At 42.1% G+C, this 18,227-nt stretch overlaps 1 protein-coding gene across 3 annotated transcripts in view; it reads left to right on the plus strand.

The window, feature by feature from the left end:
• LOC101073851 (zeta-sarcoglycan) overlaps positions 1–14,377 on the plus strand; it is a 182,081-nt gene extending 167,704 nt beyond the window's left edge. For 2 of the 3 annotated variants that reach the window (XM_029851180.1, XM_029851178.1), the window contains exons 7-8: positions 1,601–1,724; positions 12,105–14,377. In XM_029851180.1, coding sequence (XP_029707040.1) covers positions 1,601–1,724; positions 12,105–12,311 — 331 coding nt within the window. In that variant the 3' untranslated portion in view covers positions 12,312–14,377. The remainder of the gene's footprint in view (positions 1–1,600; positions 1,725–12,104) is intronic. The other variant, XM_029851179.1, reaches the window with a different exon arrangement.
• Positions 14,378–18,227: the final 3,850 nt, after the last annotated feature.

Raw genomic sequence — 18,227 nt, forward strand, 5'->3', positions numbered from 1 at the left:
GGGTTAGTCTAGAGTCAGAGTTAGGGTTAGCTTAGGTTTATGGTTAGGGGTTAGTGTTAAGGGTTAGGGTTCAAATAAAGTGCCGTGTCCTAATCACATTTAAAGCTTAACTTCTAATTGATTTAGGAACTTTTACCCGCGATGCATTTTCAGGCTGCCAGCATTTTTAAAACATTAATGAAATATAGGGACAAATACTCATATTGATTGGAGATTAAAGATAAAAGGGCATTGTGAAAGTGGACGGGTCCTCCATTCCTCCAAACACAGCACATTTACTTTGAGTCGCTCATTTGCATTAAAATAAAAATAGCAACGCGTGACGGGAAGTGGAGGGAAATTCCTAATCGAACTACTCTGTTTGAAAGGAAAGTCCACGATAGGATAAAACAACCAGTCAATATTGTCGAAGCAGTCTGGATGCCTTGAGAAGTATCTCTTCCATTCTTGGTGCAACCAAGCATGGGGGAAGTGCTCTCACAGGAGCTTCAGCTTTTATGCTTCCAACTGCAGCCCTGCGGTAAACAATGGCAACTCATTGTGACTGACCCAGTCTGAGGAAAATGAGTCTGTCCGGTTTTGTTTTGGGTTTTTAGGTCCACAGACTGGATACAAGTTTAATCAGAATTTACCTCAACCGGTTTATTCCAGCAGCCTCCCTGTAGGGCTCTTACATCCAGCCCTCTAAAGGGCCGCTGAGCAACATCTTGCTGAAAATGTGTCCACCGAGGAGGGAATGTGTTCTCTTCTAATTTAAAATGTGTAATTCTGACATCTTTGAGATTGGTGTTATTTATTCCTGTCTGCAAAAAAACCCATGAAGATACCCACAAACCAGCAGTGGAACCATCTCTTACATGTTCAGAAGAGATGAAACGAGCCGCGGTCAGAGAACACAACCTCTGAACAATTGAGAGCCACGCAATGAAGCGTCTGGCACCCCTTCCCAAAATGTTTCATCTGAAGTTTACACTGTTGGCTCATTTGGTTCAATAATTCATCCGTGACAAGAGTTCCAGCAAAACTCCTATCGTGTCACAGAGCAGGAACAAACGTAACATGAGTTCAACATGCTCACGACACCATGGCGCTTTTAGAAGGCTGCGGGTAATTGTAGTGTTTTGTTTCTCAGAGCTTTGATCATCGCACAAACTGCGGCAGTCTTTGCATAAAAGCTGCTACAAATGCGTCATCTAAAACTAGCAGGATGGATCCAGTGTCCTAAAGGGGAAAAAGCCCTCACTAATTCACTCTTGAGAACACTCTTCAGAAGGCAGCGTGCCCACTATATAATGCATGTCACATTGTGGAACTTCAGGGAATTATGCTCCGCAGAGCAAAAGTTGATTTCCAGCCCCTCCCCCCTTGTTTTAGCCATGCTAAATGAATCTGCTGCCTTATAAAGACTGGCTGGGGGGCTGAAATTGTTTCAGACTTTATTGATCCTATTCTAATTGTCGAGTCATAACAAAAGCATCAGACCATGTTGGGTTTTTTTTTCAACAATTCTACAACCCCCCTCCTCCTTGCTGGTGTGTACTTCCCCCTTTTTCTACACAATAAAATGTGTAGAAATGACATGTATCTCTGTTTGCTTCAGGCTGGAATCCCCTACTCGGACACTGACCCTGGAGGCACCCAGGGGTGTGGAGGTCAATGCTGGAGTGGGAGACTTTACGGCGTACTGCAGGAAAGACCTCCTCTTACAGTCCTCAGAAGGAGAGGTGAGTGTGTTGTAGGCTTTCCAAGTGTGTGTTTTGATATGTGAGGAGAAAAATGCATAAAGGACCTGACAAAAATAGCTTTCCTTTCAAAGGGGCAACACAAAGTCAGACAGCCGGCGTGTTTGTATGCGTCTTTCAACGGCGGGACTCTTCAGTGTTGGGCGTGCTTCATTAAAGTACCTTATTAGGCTAATGAGCATCATCAATCCATGCGACCTTGTCCTCCTTTTCTCCTCCTCTTCTCATCCCCCCTTTCTTTCCCTCTTCTCTTTTGGAGAAGTGACTTCATTAAAGCCAGTTTGATGAGGTTCCTTGTCATTTGCTGCCGTGCCGCGTGTGTGTTTATGTGTATGCGTGGCATTGTTAGCCTGCCATCTCACTGTCAAGCTCTTTCCATAGCTGTCTGCCACATGGTGTGAGCACCGAAGCAGACTTAGCCATTATGGTGTGTGTATGTGTGCGCGTGTGTATGTGTGTGTCATGTTGCATGTCCACTGGAGCATAATATGTCATTAACTCAGTAATTAACAGAAGAATGGCCCCACTCCCATTTTTCGCACTCTCATTGTCAGTCGCAAACGCAAACACGCACACGCAGAAGCAAAGTTTTGGACAATACTTACCAACGTCACTCACACGCACATTCACATAGATAATAGAAGTTCATAAGAAACAACCAATAAAATTAATTTCCTCTCCCGCGTGCTTGTCCTCATCTCATCCTCCCTCTCCTGTTTTCATGGCGTTCTGAGACAAATTAGCCTGGCAGAGGTCAACGAACTCCCAGGACAGCCGTGGCATAGTGGATGAATGTCAGTGACACAGTGGTGTCTTTGCAGTTACGTAACAATCTTCAGAGTCCTGCACACACAGCAGGGGCATGCTGTTTTAATTCAGCAGTTTCCGTTCATTGCCATTCCTTCCTCAGTCAAAGGTCAAACCTCTCCCATGATAGTCTCGAACTCTTTTCACACTGCCACCTTCATAACACCGAGATTTTTAAGGAAATGTAGATAAAATGAGAGCTATGTTGCAAAACTAGCGTGCTGGTTACCCAGCTAGGGTTTCTAGCATCTATCTCTTGCAGGTGATTTTGCCAAGCCTGCAAGTTCCGAAGCCACTGATGGGAGGTGTGTCAGCGAAGACAGGATAAAGGCACAATTCTGGATCATCTATTGTTCTCTTGTTCCCATAACTTTTTTCCCGCCGACTGATCGTCAGTCTCCACTGTTCTCACCCTCCTCCTTCTCATTATTCCCTATTGTATTGGCTTTTTGTGTTAAAGTCTTCTCTTTCTCGAGTTTTCTCTCAATCTCCTGCCCTCCTCTCTTTCCGAGTCTCTCAGCCCTTCATCTCTAAGTAACACAGCCTGTCTAATTAACTTTCCAAGCTACGGTTGTTCATCACAGTACAGTGGCTGTCACATCCAGGGAAATGGAGGGGGATTATCATTTTTACGCCTCTTCCGTCAGATCTCTCCTAATATAAGGCTCTCTATTAATGCTGAACAATACTTCGAATTATTGTGTAACATGAAGTGTGGGCTCAGCCTTGTCATCCTCATTGTTTTGTCTATTTATAAGAGAAGAAAAGAAAAGCGATATTTTGGAGGAAATCAAGTCAGTTCATTGAATTTTGCTATACTTTTACTGTGTATATTAATATTTCAATTCTTGCCCACCAATCACGACTCGACAGTGTCTTGATGCTGGTGGGGAAGGCCTCTTTTTATTGGGCAGATCCCTCACGTTCGTATCTGACCTTGGTGAGCAACCATTAGACCCATGCGTATAACCGGGCATCACAACAGAAGTGAGCAGGAGGGCGGTGACGTGAGATCAATGAAAACCTGCCATACACGCACCCGCATGTGATTGTATTGTGTTTCGCATGAACACTAACAGTAACCATTCCTAAAGATGTAATGGCCAGCAGTCTTCTTTTCAGAGGATCCGCTTTTAAAAGGACTATTTAACGAGGGCATTTGTTATCCTCGAGCTTAAAGACACCGATTTGCTTGTTATCCACATGATACGGCACAACACCAACTGTTCTGATATTAATGAAAAACATTAAAACACAGAAATCCATGCAAACTGTAGCGCGATAGTTCAGGTTTTTGCACACATTGGTGATTTAGACTAAGTAAAGTGTTGTCAAAAGGGCTTAAAATAATTGAAAACATATGTTTTTGATGTGTATTTAAATAGAATTGTTCAGTGCAGTGAACACTGACATTTACTTAATTTCAGTAACAACAAGAATTGCTTCTAAATAATTACTTAAAATAAACACATTTTCCACTTCTTGTGGCTCAATCATACCGCTCTAGTAGTCAGGAGTTCATTTTTAGGAGCTTGTCTGAGCATTAGTAGACAGAAGTAGACTGTGGAGGTGTCTCAGTGCACAGGAAGTGAATTAAAGTGGAACGAATGAAATTCTGTTGTGGATACCCACCTCTACTGACATTCTTACGTCCAAAAAAAGTTGTATGTCCTTCAGCACTATGTGGGTGGTGATGTCCTTTAAAAAATCATCCTCAAAAATCCCAACAGTCAACACGCATAGCAATATCACACGAGCCCTTGCTTGGACTATTTTATAATCCTTTTTGAAAACAAAAAGCTGCTGCCAGCAAGCCCGTGGTGATAAATTGTGGACATTCTTTGGTGTAGTAGATGACTTGCTAAATTTTTAATGTTAAAAACCTCCTGCCGATGGAATAGGGCTGTCCCATGTTCCTGCTCTCCCATGTGATGCAACAAAAAAACACCTCTGTCACACTCATGACAGAGGTGTCAGCCTAGCTGGGAAACCTTCCCTGAAAAGGTGGGCTTATCCAAATAGCATTCCTTTTTATCCACTCTCATCCAAGCTTTTCCCAAGTGCTGACACCACCAAATGAACAGAGCAGAGTGGGATGAAGGGAAGATAGAAGGAGTATTGGACGAGTGGGAGGTGGTGGAGGATGGCAGAAAATAGACGTTTATGTCGATTCCGCGGGAGAAAATAAAGGCACGCGGGATGGCGAGGCTTAAAGTCAAATCGATGTTGTCAGCATCTGGCACTTAAGAAGGGGGCCATTAAAGTTTAAAAAGTTTAGAAAGCAGTGCCGGAATTAGGGCCAAATGGGTTAGAGGTAGGTCAGTGCCGGCTTCCATTACAATCAAAGCCAACGAGAGCTGACAGATCCTCTCAGGATTTCTGGATGCCACCTGGATTCACTTGTCCGACAACTTTGTGCGTTTGTCCCATTTTCATTAACGTTCCTGCCTCTGCATGAACATAAACATTTACACTGGCGCTGACTTACTGTCAGTATCTAACTCATATCATCTCATTATCCAGGTTGTGTTTTATGTCCCCAGACGTCTATGTTCAAGCTTCATCCCCCATTTGTTTTTTGAAGAGGTTGCTTCTACTTGACCTTGGTCAAGCTAGACAAGACAACACAGCAAACGGCTCCATAAATTGCAACTTTTTTGTTAGAATTCAGAGAAGTGTAAGGAAAAGTAACCAAAGTTAACACTTATTTCTGTTTAACTTTGGATTTAACTTTAAGCAGAGTCTTGTCATTGGGTTAATAATGAAGTGCTCCCTTCATTAATTCAGTTGCCATGTCAAAAAGGCTACATTTGCGGTCGAGCAGAAAGTTCCAGTGCCTGGGTGATATTTGAGCACCAATTAATATGAAAAAGAAAAAAATCAATGTTCATTTTTACTGAAAATAGTTGCTGCAGAGGCCCTGTCAGAAAATGCCGATCTTCTGTGATGAAGTCCGTTGTTAATGTTAACGAGACCAGATGTGGGGGCGTTGGTAGCTCAGTCTCTAGGGCTGGGAGGATGAGGGCTCTTGGTTCAAACCCCAGCGGTAGACCAAAGTTGGAAAGCTGTTCTGATACTGTAAGAGGAGAGGCGTGAAGACACCTTCAAAGCACTTCCGGGGTACCCTCAAGCAAGGTGCCAAACCCTAAAAAAGCAACCTGTAATCCCATGTCCAGGGATGGACCCATCTGGGACAGGCTCAGCCCCCCAACCCCACCCCTCAACGTTGAAACCAACATTATATGGCTTTAGTCTTCAGCACCGTTAAGACATCGTAGATGACAAAGTTACAGCATCATTGTTGTTTGTTGATGCTTCTATACCGTCAAACTCTGAGCAATTATTTTGCTTTATCTATAGAATCAAAAGAGATCATGACTGTAAGAACAATAGAACTGGATAAAGACGATAGATTCATACATTAGTCACCCACGACTAAGCTGTGTAGCGTCTCCTACAGGTTCAGATCTTTTAACAAAGAAAAAATAGAAATGTTCAGAACCCAACCAGAGCAACTGAGCAATAACATTCTGATTATGCAAATCTAACTTGGGGAGAATCTCCTCACAAAGACAAAGACACAAGAATTAGTTTAATCAGGCAACAGTAATGAAAATTCAAATCAAAGACCTCCGGAAGGAGCGCTAAAACGGTCCTCAACAAGGTGGCTAAATGGATGCAAATGTTAAAACGATCATGCCAAGGACAAGAACTGGAACCGAAGGTAAACAGAGGATGGCTTTTGTTACAAGGGGATGGGGAGATAAAGAAACACAGGTGGACGATATCAGACAAGGAAGTACAGGACAACACTAATCAACCGAAATGAGCAGCACTCTATTTTGGTGAGTGCTTACCAAAATGACCAACAAAAAACAGCAACAGCTGGCAAGCTGAGGACCACAAACTTAAAGGTTGAATCTGCTTTTTGTTTGTTTGTTATTCAGCCTCTGCAAGCGTCAAAAGTCTTGAAAAGTCCACATCATTTTGGCCAAAAGGAAATCTGCAATAACGCAGCACTGCAGCTGCACATATTGTACCAGGGTACAGACTGAAATTACACAGCTCAGGCGGTGGGGAACCGAGGGCCCCCGTGGGGAAAGGGAGAGATACCGTCCTCCTTGTGAGTCAGCGCTCCATTCATATGACTTTCTCACCGACCTGCTGTATAAAAACGTGGAAAGCACGGGATGTGTGCATCCATCCAGCCATGCTGTGCACAAGCGTAAACATTCTTTTTTTTCCCCCGAACCATTGGTCTCTTTGAGGTGAAATCAGGTTGATAACAATAACTTTTTGAAAGTTTCAGTGAAGCCTTACTGTTTGGTGACAAAATGTTGGGGTTTACTGGGACTGTGTAGCCCAGAGGGGTTCTCCTACTGAAACTGGGACTTAGACTTTTCTGCGTGTGAGATGTTCTACCTGCAGGAAACAGAACAGGAAATGGTTCACAATGCAGAAAATAGGGGAAAACTTTCAAAATACAAAATGCAATGTAAAAGCCATTGAAAACTCTGATTTGTAGCGTTCCAACAACGACAACAACAACGTTCACCTCCTCCCACCCTCACATATTTTATCATTCCCGCCTCCTCTCCCCGTTACACTGTTGTTGTGCTGTGCTTATTTCGCACCTGCCTTCAAAGAATTGTTGACTTAAATCTCAGAAAGGTCATTATTGTGCATTTCAAAAACCTCGGAGGACTCACTTTGTGCATACGCGTAGGTGTGTGTGTGCGATTCTACACGTCTGATGTAATTTTGGCTGTCTGTGTGTGGGATTTGTTGCCCCTCCCCTCGGTCTTATTTGTGCTGTCTATCACACAGTGTGTCTCTATTATGGTCTGTTGCAGGTTTAGTTGTGTTACCATTATTGATTTACCAAATGCAGCATCTGTGTGTGTGTGTGTGTGTGGTACAGTAGAGCAGCCTGATATGGCTTTATGTCCCTCCCACATCTGGGTTACCACACAATCGCTTTCTCTCCAGCCTGTCATTTAGTCTATTGTCAGCTCCCATTCCAGTGTCTGTCCATTCAACATGCCTAATGGTCTGTGTAATGCACTCAGATTGCTTCACAACCTCACACTCTTGCTGGTTTTGTGTGTGTTCGAGTGTGTGTGTGTGGGGGGGTTAAGGTGAAGCTAGGTGATGATGGAAGGTGAACTGTTGCACGTTTGTATCTGCAGAACTTTGTGCGCTTTCAAGCGTGGGATTCAACCTCCTGAAATTTGCAAACTCTCTCCCCTCCATCCGGTCGCTCTGCTGCACCCCGGACTTCCCAGTCAAAGGCGTGAGCACGGGAAATGGTGGCGAGAAAACGGTCGCAAGAAGAAGTCTTCACGCTTCACTTTATTTCCCTAGAAAAATAATGACATCATAATCCTATACCAGCCAAACTTTTATTTTTAGGATGGAAAGAGTCGAAGGTTCCTTGTCAACACTTCACAATATGTGATTGGATGAAGGTTACGCTGCTTTCTTCTTTTTCACTTTCACTCTGATGGGCTGCTCAAAATGCAAGGTTAGGGTTAGGTTGTTGCAGAGCTCTTTCCCACACCAATTTTTATACACTGGGAGGAAGGGACACCATCAGCATGACGGCCCCATTGACATAGACTCTGTTTTTAACTAGGCAGGTTTACTCCTGAGCCAGTTTGGAAGCATTTGGAGTTGCAACACAGGGGGCCCTGATATATCTCTGTTTTCATCACTATCCATCACTTTTCAGTGCAGAGCTCTTTTCTTCAGCAGTTTAGATTCTATTTGTGTCTCTGCTACCTGGGGACAGCAACCAAAGGATCCTGTCGTCTTTGGTGCACTAGCTGACATGCTTCCTGTGTGCTATAAATCATAACCTCATTTTTAATGAAAAGATAGCAAGCGTCCAACCGAGTGGCCCCATGATTACACAAAATGATAGCTAAACATTTTATAATTGTTGTTTGGATGACTGGTTATACAGGCAACAAAAAGCCCTTCTCCTTCATTTTTTATGTGTTCCTTCATCATTAATACTCCTCTCTCCTCTCCTCTTGTCTTCCCCGACTCCCTCACCCCCCTGATCTTCCTACACCCTCCCCCCTATACCACTTCTCAACACATCCCACAGACACCTGTTCTTACTCTTGATCTCCGAAAAAGACACCCTAACCCTCTTATCTCCTCTGCGTTCTCCCCACACCTGCCTCCTTCCTCCATCCTGGGAAATGCTCAAACCTTCTCTGCTGCTTTCTCCCCCTCCTTACTATCAGATGATTCGCCTCCCACTCACTTTTTCACCCAGTTCTCCAGCTGTGCCAAAGGAAATCATCCATGAAAAATGTTTTGACCCGTCATAATTGCCACTTCCCACATGTTTCCCATCTCCTTGACACCAGAGACCATGTGAGCCCTGGAAGGAGGCATTGGAAGACACACAGACGCCACAATGTTTACCCCAGGAAATGATATAAGTCAGTAGCTGCGACTGTTGGTAGTGATATTATGTACAAATAAGTGTTCCAGACTGGAACTTGTTAATAAATCTTGTCATTTCTCATTTATAAGGCTAGTAAATTACAAATAAAGGTAATCAATCCAGAAGAATAGACATCATACAGAGGAAAGAATGTGTGCTGCTGCTAATGATATGGCAAAAACACACGAGATCATTCTGGGTTTTTTTTTTCATCTCCAGAGAGGCCATTAAGATGCGGTAGCTTCGCCTACCAGTATGCCTGAGGGCAACCCCCTCCCTGCAGTGAGAGCTGCAAGGCCTGCCTGTCTGTATTAAATGCCACAGACTTCGTTGCTGTGCTCAACCTTTCAATGCAGTTCATATTCCACCATCAGAGTTCAGTTTTTTGTTTTTTGGGGGGTGTTTTTTTGCTGCAGTCCTTCACTTTATTTTAATTAGCAACTTGTCCTGCCTGTCCAAGCTAATTGTAATCAGTGTAGGGAGGCATATGTCAAGAACTTGTTTATTATAATATTTGCTCAATAAAAATGACACATGACCCAGTTAGAGACAAAAGAAGCGACACAGAGGTCTGTAGCATTTGCTCCTTGCTTTTACCCGATGTTTCAGGCAATTAGCTTCAGCTAGCAGCATTGAGGATACGCCATGTAATGCCATTAAGGGCCCATTCATTTTTCTGTATCCGTCAGACACATCTGTCACAAAATGTATTAACGTCCACCTATTCGTGAAGGAGCAGCCTCTTGCCTTGTAGAGAACTTTTTACAGACACGTGCCTGCCAACGTTCATACTGACCCTTACATAATGCCGGACCACAACAGGCCGCCCTAATACCTACAGACACTTTCATTTAGGATGAATGTCAACGCTAATCCGACCTTAAGCTCCAACAAATGACTTGCACTGCCTTTCCTGTTTCCACTCCCTGTCCCTGCGTGTCAGTCCATCAGTCCGTCACCTCCCCTCTACTGTTTCTATTCCCTGCCGTGTCTCGCCTATCCCTCTCTGCCTCTCTCCGTCCACTTTTCCCTCGCCTCTCAGCTCCTTTTAATCGATCTCTTCCTCACCCCATCCCTGCTTGTAATCCCCCCATCTTGAACTGATAATCACCCCCTCCTCTTTCGAATACCGTAATCTCTGTCTCTGCCTCTCCTTTGTCTCTCTTCTCATCTCTATCCTCCACCTCATCCCTCACCCCTTTCCAACCTAACTGTCTCCCTCTCAAGCTTTGTTGCTAGGATGTTGCATGCGTCACGGAGGAGTCTCTTTTTTTTCTCCCTGCATTTCTGCACATCGCGCTGCTAACTCTCCTCACGCTCCCGTGCCTTCACCACACTCGGCGTTTATTTTAGGCTGATGTGACAAACCAGCTGCTGGAATTAGATTGGTTTGGGATGTTGCCAAACACAACTGAGTCCTTTCCTCTGAGAGGCTGTAGCTGAATGCTGGCAGGTTTTAGTGGGCAGCTGAAGGGAAGATGACAGGTGCGCACCAGGGACCTGTTACAAGCACACCTTGACATTTAGTGGTCTATTGTGGTATTTTACTTTGGCCTGTGCATAGGGAAGGACGTGATTATGTTTTCAAAAGGAAACTGCTTTTTATTATTTTGTTTAAACCCTCCAAGTTCCAGGGAACACTAAATAGATATTTGGATTATTTGGGTTAACATTGAATTTATTCTCACCATATGGCAGAAAATTTTAAAGCGGGGTATGTAGCCCCTTAAGGGGTGTGATGGGCTCCTCAGAAAATTGGAGGGATAATAACAGAGAAATGCAGAGCCAACAAAATGTAAACTGGTTTTGAAAGATTATTCTAAAATATAATCAATACTAATATGACTTTGACTATAAATATGCCTTTCTTTACATATTTTGACGGAATGTCTGTGGCTTTTTGGGTCCCTGGTTAGAGACTAAAGCTGTTTTGTGGGGGGGGGGGGGGGGGATTGGTATGGAAAGGTTTGGAAGCCATCAAATAACAGCACACTGGTCAATGATGACATCACCCTATTTCTGAGAACCTGTACACACAGATCTTATAGGGGGGTAAGGGTGAGCACAGGAGAGTGCTGAAGCCCGGTTCAATACCAAGCTCAAAGGTACCTCGGCAGTGAACTGAATTTGTCCTGGCACCTCTCCCTGCTACCAGAACCTCTCCCAAATTTTGTCCGCACCAGGGCCTGAACCAAGAACTCTCTCAGCCCAGTCCCCTACAGACTGATTTGCCACCACACATTTTGATTTTCTATGTGTAAATGGACCCAACACTACGTGCTGCAGAAGCAGCTGTGTTAAAGTCAAACCGGTTCTAGCAGAAGCTTTAATCTGGAGGTGGACCCCCTGCCATCACACTGCTGGTGGGAATAACCAGTGCTCGCTTTTGAGCAGCATTAGGCTGACTTAGGACGTGGGTGAAAGAGCGAAACAAGACAGCCGAGCTTTTCCGAACAAACACTGAATGCCGAAGAATAAACGGACTAGAGCAGACAATAGAAACTAAGACTGAAAAATTCCAGTCCAAACATGAGAGGTAAGGGATAGCAACAAGGAGAACAAAAAAACCAAACAAATAATAACAAAAATGCAAAGCAATCTAAGTTGAAACCTTTTTTTTTCTTGCTCTTGGGGTTTTTCTTCTTCCTCAGTCAGTCAAAAGATTTCCTTCTGAAAAACAATGTTCTGCATTGTGGATATGAGTACATTTCTTTCTCCCGTTACATTTTCTCTTCTTTCTGTCTTCCTTCTCACCCTTCTCCCACCCTTGCTTCCCTCTCCACCTCTCTTGCCCCCTGCCTTGTTCGCGCCCACTCTCCCTCCTCATCAAAGACTCCCTTTCTAAATAGAAATCCCTTTTTCTCTCTGTAGATCTTCCTTGATGACAACCAGTCAGCTGCTTAATGTGTTACTCGCCTGCAGCAAAGTGCCGTCTCTGTCTCTTCACCTAACCCCAATCCTTTTTTTTTTTTCAAAGCAGAACTTTCTCTCCTACCGTTCCCTTTGGGTTTTTGATGCACCAAATTAGCTATAAGTGATTTAGTTGCCTTTCTTGCTCCATTTCATTGTTTTTATCATCTGTGTTGTTACCACAGATTTTTCTCGATGCCAACGCCATCAGGCTGGGAAACATTCCACTGGGCAGTGCTGTGGACCCCCTGGAGGGAGCACCTGCAGGGACCACCTACACTAAACAGACTGTGTATGAGCTTTGTGCCTGCGCTAATGGCAAGCTCTATCTGTCTCCTGCTGAGAAAGGTTCAACCTGCCAAACAACTAGTAACTTTTGCCTCTGGAGCTGAAAGCGGGAAGGTTGACCCGCCTCCGAGACATATGGACTAACACAGTTTGAAGCTAATGCTAGCCAAAACACTGAATCAACATGGATAATGGCTTGGTGAGAAGCTAATGCCGGCTTAGACACCATATCCAGGTGGACGGTGATAGCACGGTAAGAAATTTGTGTCAGAAATATTGATTACACCTTGGCAGAAGGGTAAGTCTTGCTAATAGGCTAAATCAATGTGGACCACAGCTCAGTGTGATGCTCCAGTATTTGCCAGTGACTCAACATGGACTAGAAGAGAAGCTATTGCCAGCTTGAAGACCAAATGCTTAAAGATAGATGCGGCGATGGGTGACATAATGGACACAAAAAGCCAACCTGTGGGCACGACGCTACTGTAGCACCACTCATGAACAGTGTCACCCTGAAGGTCTGATAATGTTGTCAAAGCCGAAGACATGATGATTTATGAAACTCATGGATTACAGGTGTTCCTGATTGAAGTAGTATCCTAATTCAAGTAATCGTGGGAAGTGTGCTCACTGTATCGTCAACATGTTCTGGAAAACGCATCCTTGTTTGTGTAAGGATAAACACACACGGCGATGGACGACAAACCTGTCAGAAGAGACAGAAACTAAGGCATTGGGGTTGTAATAGCTAATGGCTGGCTAACGGGCCACGTGGACCTTGGTCTGAGAAGAGAAAACACTTTAGTCTTGTGGGAAATTAAGGCTAGCTAATGGACCAATCTATACCAGAAAGGCCTTCCCCCTCCTCCCACGATGTTAACGTGTGTACCTTTCACATGAATCTATCCTTTACAATGAATATGATTTCAAGTCACACTTTTTTAGAAGAATTAATGCAAATAATTGTGCTACATCTTTGCAATTCACTGAACCCTTTATGTGTGTCATTTAACATTCTGTTTTTGTTTTTTTTCTATAACTCTTGGGAGTTATTCTATCTGGTATTGTTTGTTTCCATAGAGGCAGGATAGAAATATAATAAAAGGAGGTAGAGGAAAGAAGCTTCCAATCAGATAAAGGCTCAGGTAGGTGCTAGTGTATACCAGTATGACCAATGAATGGTGTGAGGTCAAACCTCCCGAGGCATCATTTAGACAAGACTCATTTTGGTCTTGTTCCCACAGCATACTTCTTGTCAAGTATCTCCTCTTTGTCTCTTCTTGTCTGACCTTGTCAACTCTATAGGATCTTTTATTTTTTTCAGCAATTACATTTCAAAATGCTTTATTTAAAAAAAGAAAAAAGTTCCATCTGTGACTTCATCATAGTAATCAAATGACATACTGTATATTTATGATGTCTCTACACCTTATTTATAGTTATTTCATTTGATAAGGTCAAGCCAGACCTGTCCAATATCAGGAACTATTCCCTATATTCCCTCAATTTAAATTTTGGGTGGATTCGATTGTATGCGTGTGGACTGGATTCAGGCCCTAACATATACTCTTTTATTGCGGGGAAAAAATAATACACAGGTGCCTTTTGCTGCTGTTGGTAAAAGCACATAACTGTCTGAACATTCATACTACCCTCAGTGGACCATCTGCAAATGTCTCTGGAAAAATCAATGTATTTATCAACCTACCTGACTATCTACAGTATTTAGTTTCCTGTGTTTTCTGCCCCCCGCTCTCTCTGGTTTTACTGAATGTTTAATATATCAACCGGCAGAAAAGAACAATTCAATCCTGGGTTAAGGTTTCATTTTCCCCATTTGGTTTTATTCTTGATAATAAAAAGCACAGATTATGCCATGTAAATAACAATACTTATGAAATCCCAAATAAAATAATATTGTTTTTATTCAGAATATCTGGACTGTTTGGTGTTGTGAAAATCACTTTTTATGTTTCTACAGTCTGTTTAGGTTCAGTTTTGTCCCCCAAAAGTAATTAACTGATATTTCTAATGAGTGCAACTGTAATTTGCGTGTTAGAGTGCTTACTTCCCACGCATTTAAACATTTTTATTTTATTTGTTGTGACATAAAGAAGATTCACTGACTTAATAATTCACCATGTATTAGAATTCTGGGGAGGAAAATGCACTTCTAAACTGGCAAATCCACATGTCGTTTGTGTGCTTCTTTAAGATAAAAAAGATTGATTCTGAGATGTAAAACTTTACCTTCGAATCTGCTGTCTCCCATTAATGATTGTAATTATTCCAACGTCAATGTTTTAAAGTGTGGGGAGCTCAGTAAAGGAATCGATTAACCTTTGACCAGTATTGGAAATCATAGAAAGGTTCATGTTTGTAGACCTTTTGCACTTGTAACACAGACACACTCAACAGTGTAAAACACACCAGCTGTGGTGTAATTTCAATATTTTCAAGACACATTTTTACAATTTACAATTTGCACAATATCTATGTGATCTTAGAAACCTCTTTCATTCACACCATGTATGAATGAGGGCAGGGAAAATCTGTACCAGCCAAACTAAGTATAGAATTAAGATAATGATTTTAGATGATTTAAACACACATATTGTCATTATTGTGCTAGGTGAAAAAAAATCTCAAAGTTCTAAGCAAATTTGCAAAGCACAATTTTTAATTTTTCAATAAGCAAACACAACAGTTTTTAGTGTCTAAAAAAAATGCAATTTCATCAAGAAATATGGCCAGATCAGGTTTTTTATAATAAATAACAGGATATTAAAGCTTAATAGCTGTTAAATGAGTTTAAATTTCCCTTTGGTATTGAAAACAAGCTTGTAGAAAAAAGCTCCATCCCTCAGTTTTATTTACAGGCGATATCATCTTATTAGAGAAGTTACTTATGATTACTTAGTTACACCGGATCACCACACCAGGATGTACAGTACATGTTGCTTTAGGACTTCGTGGCTTAAGGTCAAATCCAACGCTAGAGAAGGTCATGTGAAGGGCGATCAGAGTGTTTGCGACACTGATGTTGCCACAGGTTCCTTTGGGTTAACAGCCTGAGGACGTAATGATGGAAATTAAATGGGAAGAAAATCACTCAATTACAAGTCCTGATGAAACTGCATCTCTCCCCCTGGAAAAAGACTTCCGCATAAAAAGCTATCAAGAGTTAGAAATCCGACAGTTAAGAAAATGATTAAAGCAACATTATGACTTAAGTTCTCATCTGTTTTCTATTTGCTCAGTCAATTATGGCCTCAAGAAAAAAGACAATAAGCTGATGATCAACCATAAACAACAAGTTCCAATTTAACTTTGTAAATAGGGTTCGTAAATTGCAGCCATGTAAATTGCAACTGGAAGGTCTTTGGGGGGGGGTTTCTTAAAAACTTAAGTGCTTACTTTATCTATGATGGAAAGTTTACCTCATGCATCATTAGTATATACGATATAAATAATGCCATATGCACAATTTAGAAAATAATTATCTGTTGGAGATTATAGAAAGCTAAATCCAACAAATTGTAAGTTTAATTTAATCATTTTATTTGGATTTGTGGATAAAATCAGTGAATCACTGTTAAATTGCTTTTGTCCTGATCCAAAAAATATTCCAGTTAGAGGATTTGATTATCTTTGAATAAAACTGACTGGATTGCATAAAATTGGGACATGGCAGGTGATGTTATTAATCTAATATTGAATCGACAGTGTGTTATCAAGGATGACACCCAAGCTCTTGACCTTAACGGAGGGGGGAACTGGAGAGCCGCCAATGGTGAGGAAGAAACTGTTGATTATGGAGAGAGTAGATTGGGTGCCAATGAGGGGACTTCAATTTTGTTTTTAGGTTTACTGGAAAGACAGAGCTCTATGTTATCCATGAAGCGGTGGAAATAGACATTGAATTTATGAAAAATGTTGCCAAGGGGAATAAAGGTAGGTGAATAAAAGAAGGGCCCTAGGACAGAGCCCTGGGGCACACCTGTCATGACTGGGGAGGAGTTGGAATGTTTTTAGCTGTATGAGATGAGGGCAAACCGAGAGATCAGAGTGGAACCTGACAGTAATGCTAGTGGTTAAAAGTCTACAGAAGGCATGGGAGATGGAGTGAAATTCTCCAGTAAGGAAGAAAATGGAAAGTCCCAACTCAACTGCAATGAGGAGATCATTGGGCAGGTTTATGAGGGCAGTTTCTCTACTGTGGTGGGAACAGAAACTAGACTGGAAATGTTCATAAAGGCTATTATGGGTTTAATGTGAATGACATTTTTTGCAAGAGTTTTGGAGATGAAAGGTAAGTTAGAGATTTGGCAGAGGTTAATGTAGCCGTTGAGATATGAGCCAGGTTTTTCAGTATGGGAGTTGCAAATTTGAATGGTGATGGAACAATTCCAAAGGAAAGTGATGAGTGGGTGATAGCAGAAGGGGAGAAGCAGAGACAAGAGGCAGGATTGTGGGGAGGGGATCCTTCGTGGGGAGTTCTGGATAAGGTCTGAGATTTCACAGGCATCCTGGAGATGAAAACTGGAAAAGGACTGATTATATGGAAGAGTTTCAGGAGGGGAGAGGGCAGTGAGTTGAAGTGTAAGTGCTGGTAAATATTACAGATTTTCTCACTAAAAACAGCAAAATGGAGTCACAGGTATCGGTAGATGAGGCCATAGAGAGTCAGAGTTATGTTGTTTCCTTCATTAGATATGATTGTAGTAATAGTTTGGTTTGGTTTAAGCAATTGAGCCCTTGCAGCATAAAATGTGGGGTTTGTGCATTTATTAATGCATGAAGGAAAATGACTACTTCTCCCTAAATCCCAAATTGTATAACAGAAATGACCTTGACTCACCTTTAGTGTCCTGTAGTAGCTTCTGAGCTCTCAGTGGCCATATCCTGTTTTCCATTCTTCCCAGAGACAAAGCAATGCTGAAGAGACAAAAACAAGCTAGATGTCATGTCCATGGTTAGCATCATCTGTTTGGGATGGTGAAAGACACACTGGCTGGCACCATGCATGGTTGACACAAACCAGTAACCTTCCATTTTGCCTTATATATTATATATATACTTATATATATACTTATATACTCACTCACAGTGGGCCCAATTCAGAGTTCTCTAGCAGTAAAGGCCACCTCCCGGCTTCCTGCTTCTTTGACCTAATGCGGAATAAAGCTTTTTTTCAACTGCCAGTAGTTTGATCTTCGCTCCTGGGTCCAGTTAGAAACCAACTGTCACGACATTTCTATAAGAGTGCATTCATTGCAATTAGAAAAGTGCAAACAGAAAGTCCACCCCCAGACTCTTGCTGTTTCCTGTCAAACGGTCTGCCAAAGGCTACAGCAAAGGTGCTCCGGCAGACAGTGTAGTTTACTTTGTGGATATTATTGTGCACTATTTCCTAGCCACATGTATTCCTTTTTTGCAATTGAATCTGTGATTTTGCAGCTATTTCATTTTTTTTTCTTGGCGGAGTAGTAAAGTTACTGCTCAAAGGAGAGCCCATACTGTGTAGTGGAGAAGTGCCTTTTCAAATTGACCCATCAGGTCCTCTCCACAACCATCCTCTTATCATGGATATATATATTTCACCCCTACTTGCAGGTTACTTCCACGGCCTCTCTTTCCTAACCATGTCTAACTGACAACGTTTGTCAGGACATGATTGACCGACAGAGATTTAAAGATACGTGAGTTTCTGTTCTCTATTTCAAAACTTCATTGACATATAAAAAATTACTCTGGACAAGTCATCTAACTGGCACCTGATTGACAAAAACCTCAGTCATTTTGCTTAAAGACTGGCTTCTATTATCATTATCAGCTTTGTGACTTTATAATTACTTTATGAAATTGGAGACTCTGAAATTATGTCCATGAAGCCCAGCGAACAAAGAGCCCGCAACAATATACTAGCAGATAAGTAGATAAAGGGAACCCAATTAAAAGATAAGACAAAAACATTATCCTTGCCCATTTATTTATTGAGATGATCCAGTGTTACGTGT

The sequence above is a fragment of the Takifugu rubripes genome, chromosome 17 (genome assembly GCF_901000725.2).
Source record: "Takifugu rubripes chromosome 17, fTakRub1.2, whole genome shotgun sequence".
Lineage (NCBI taxonomy): Eukaryota > Metazoa > Chordata > Actinopteri > Tetraodontiformes > Tetraodontidae > Takifugu > Takifugu rubripes.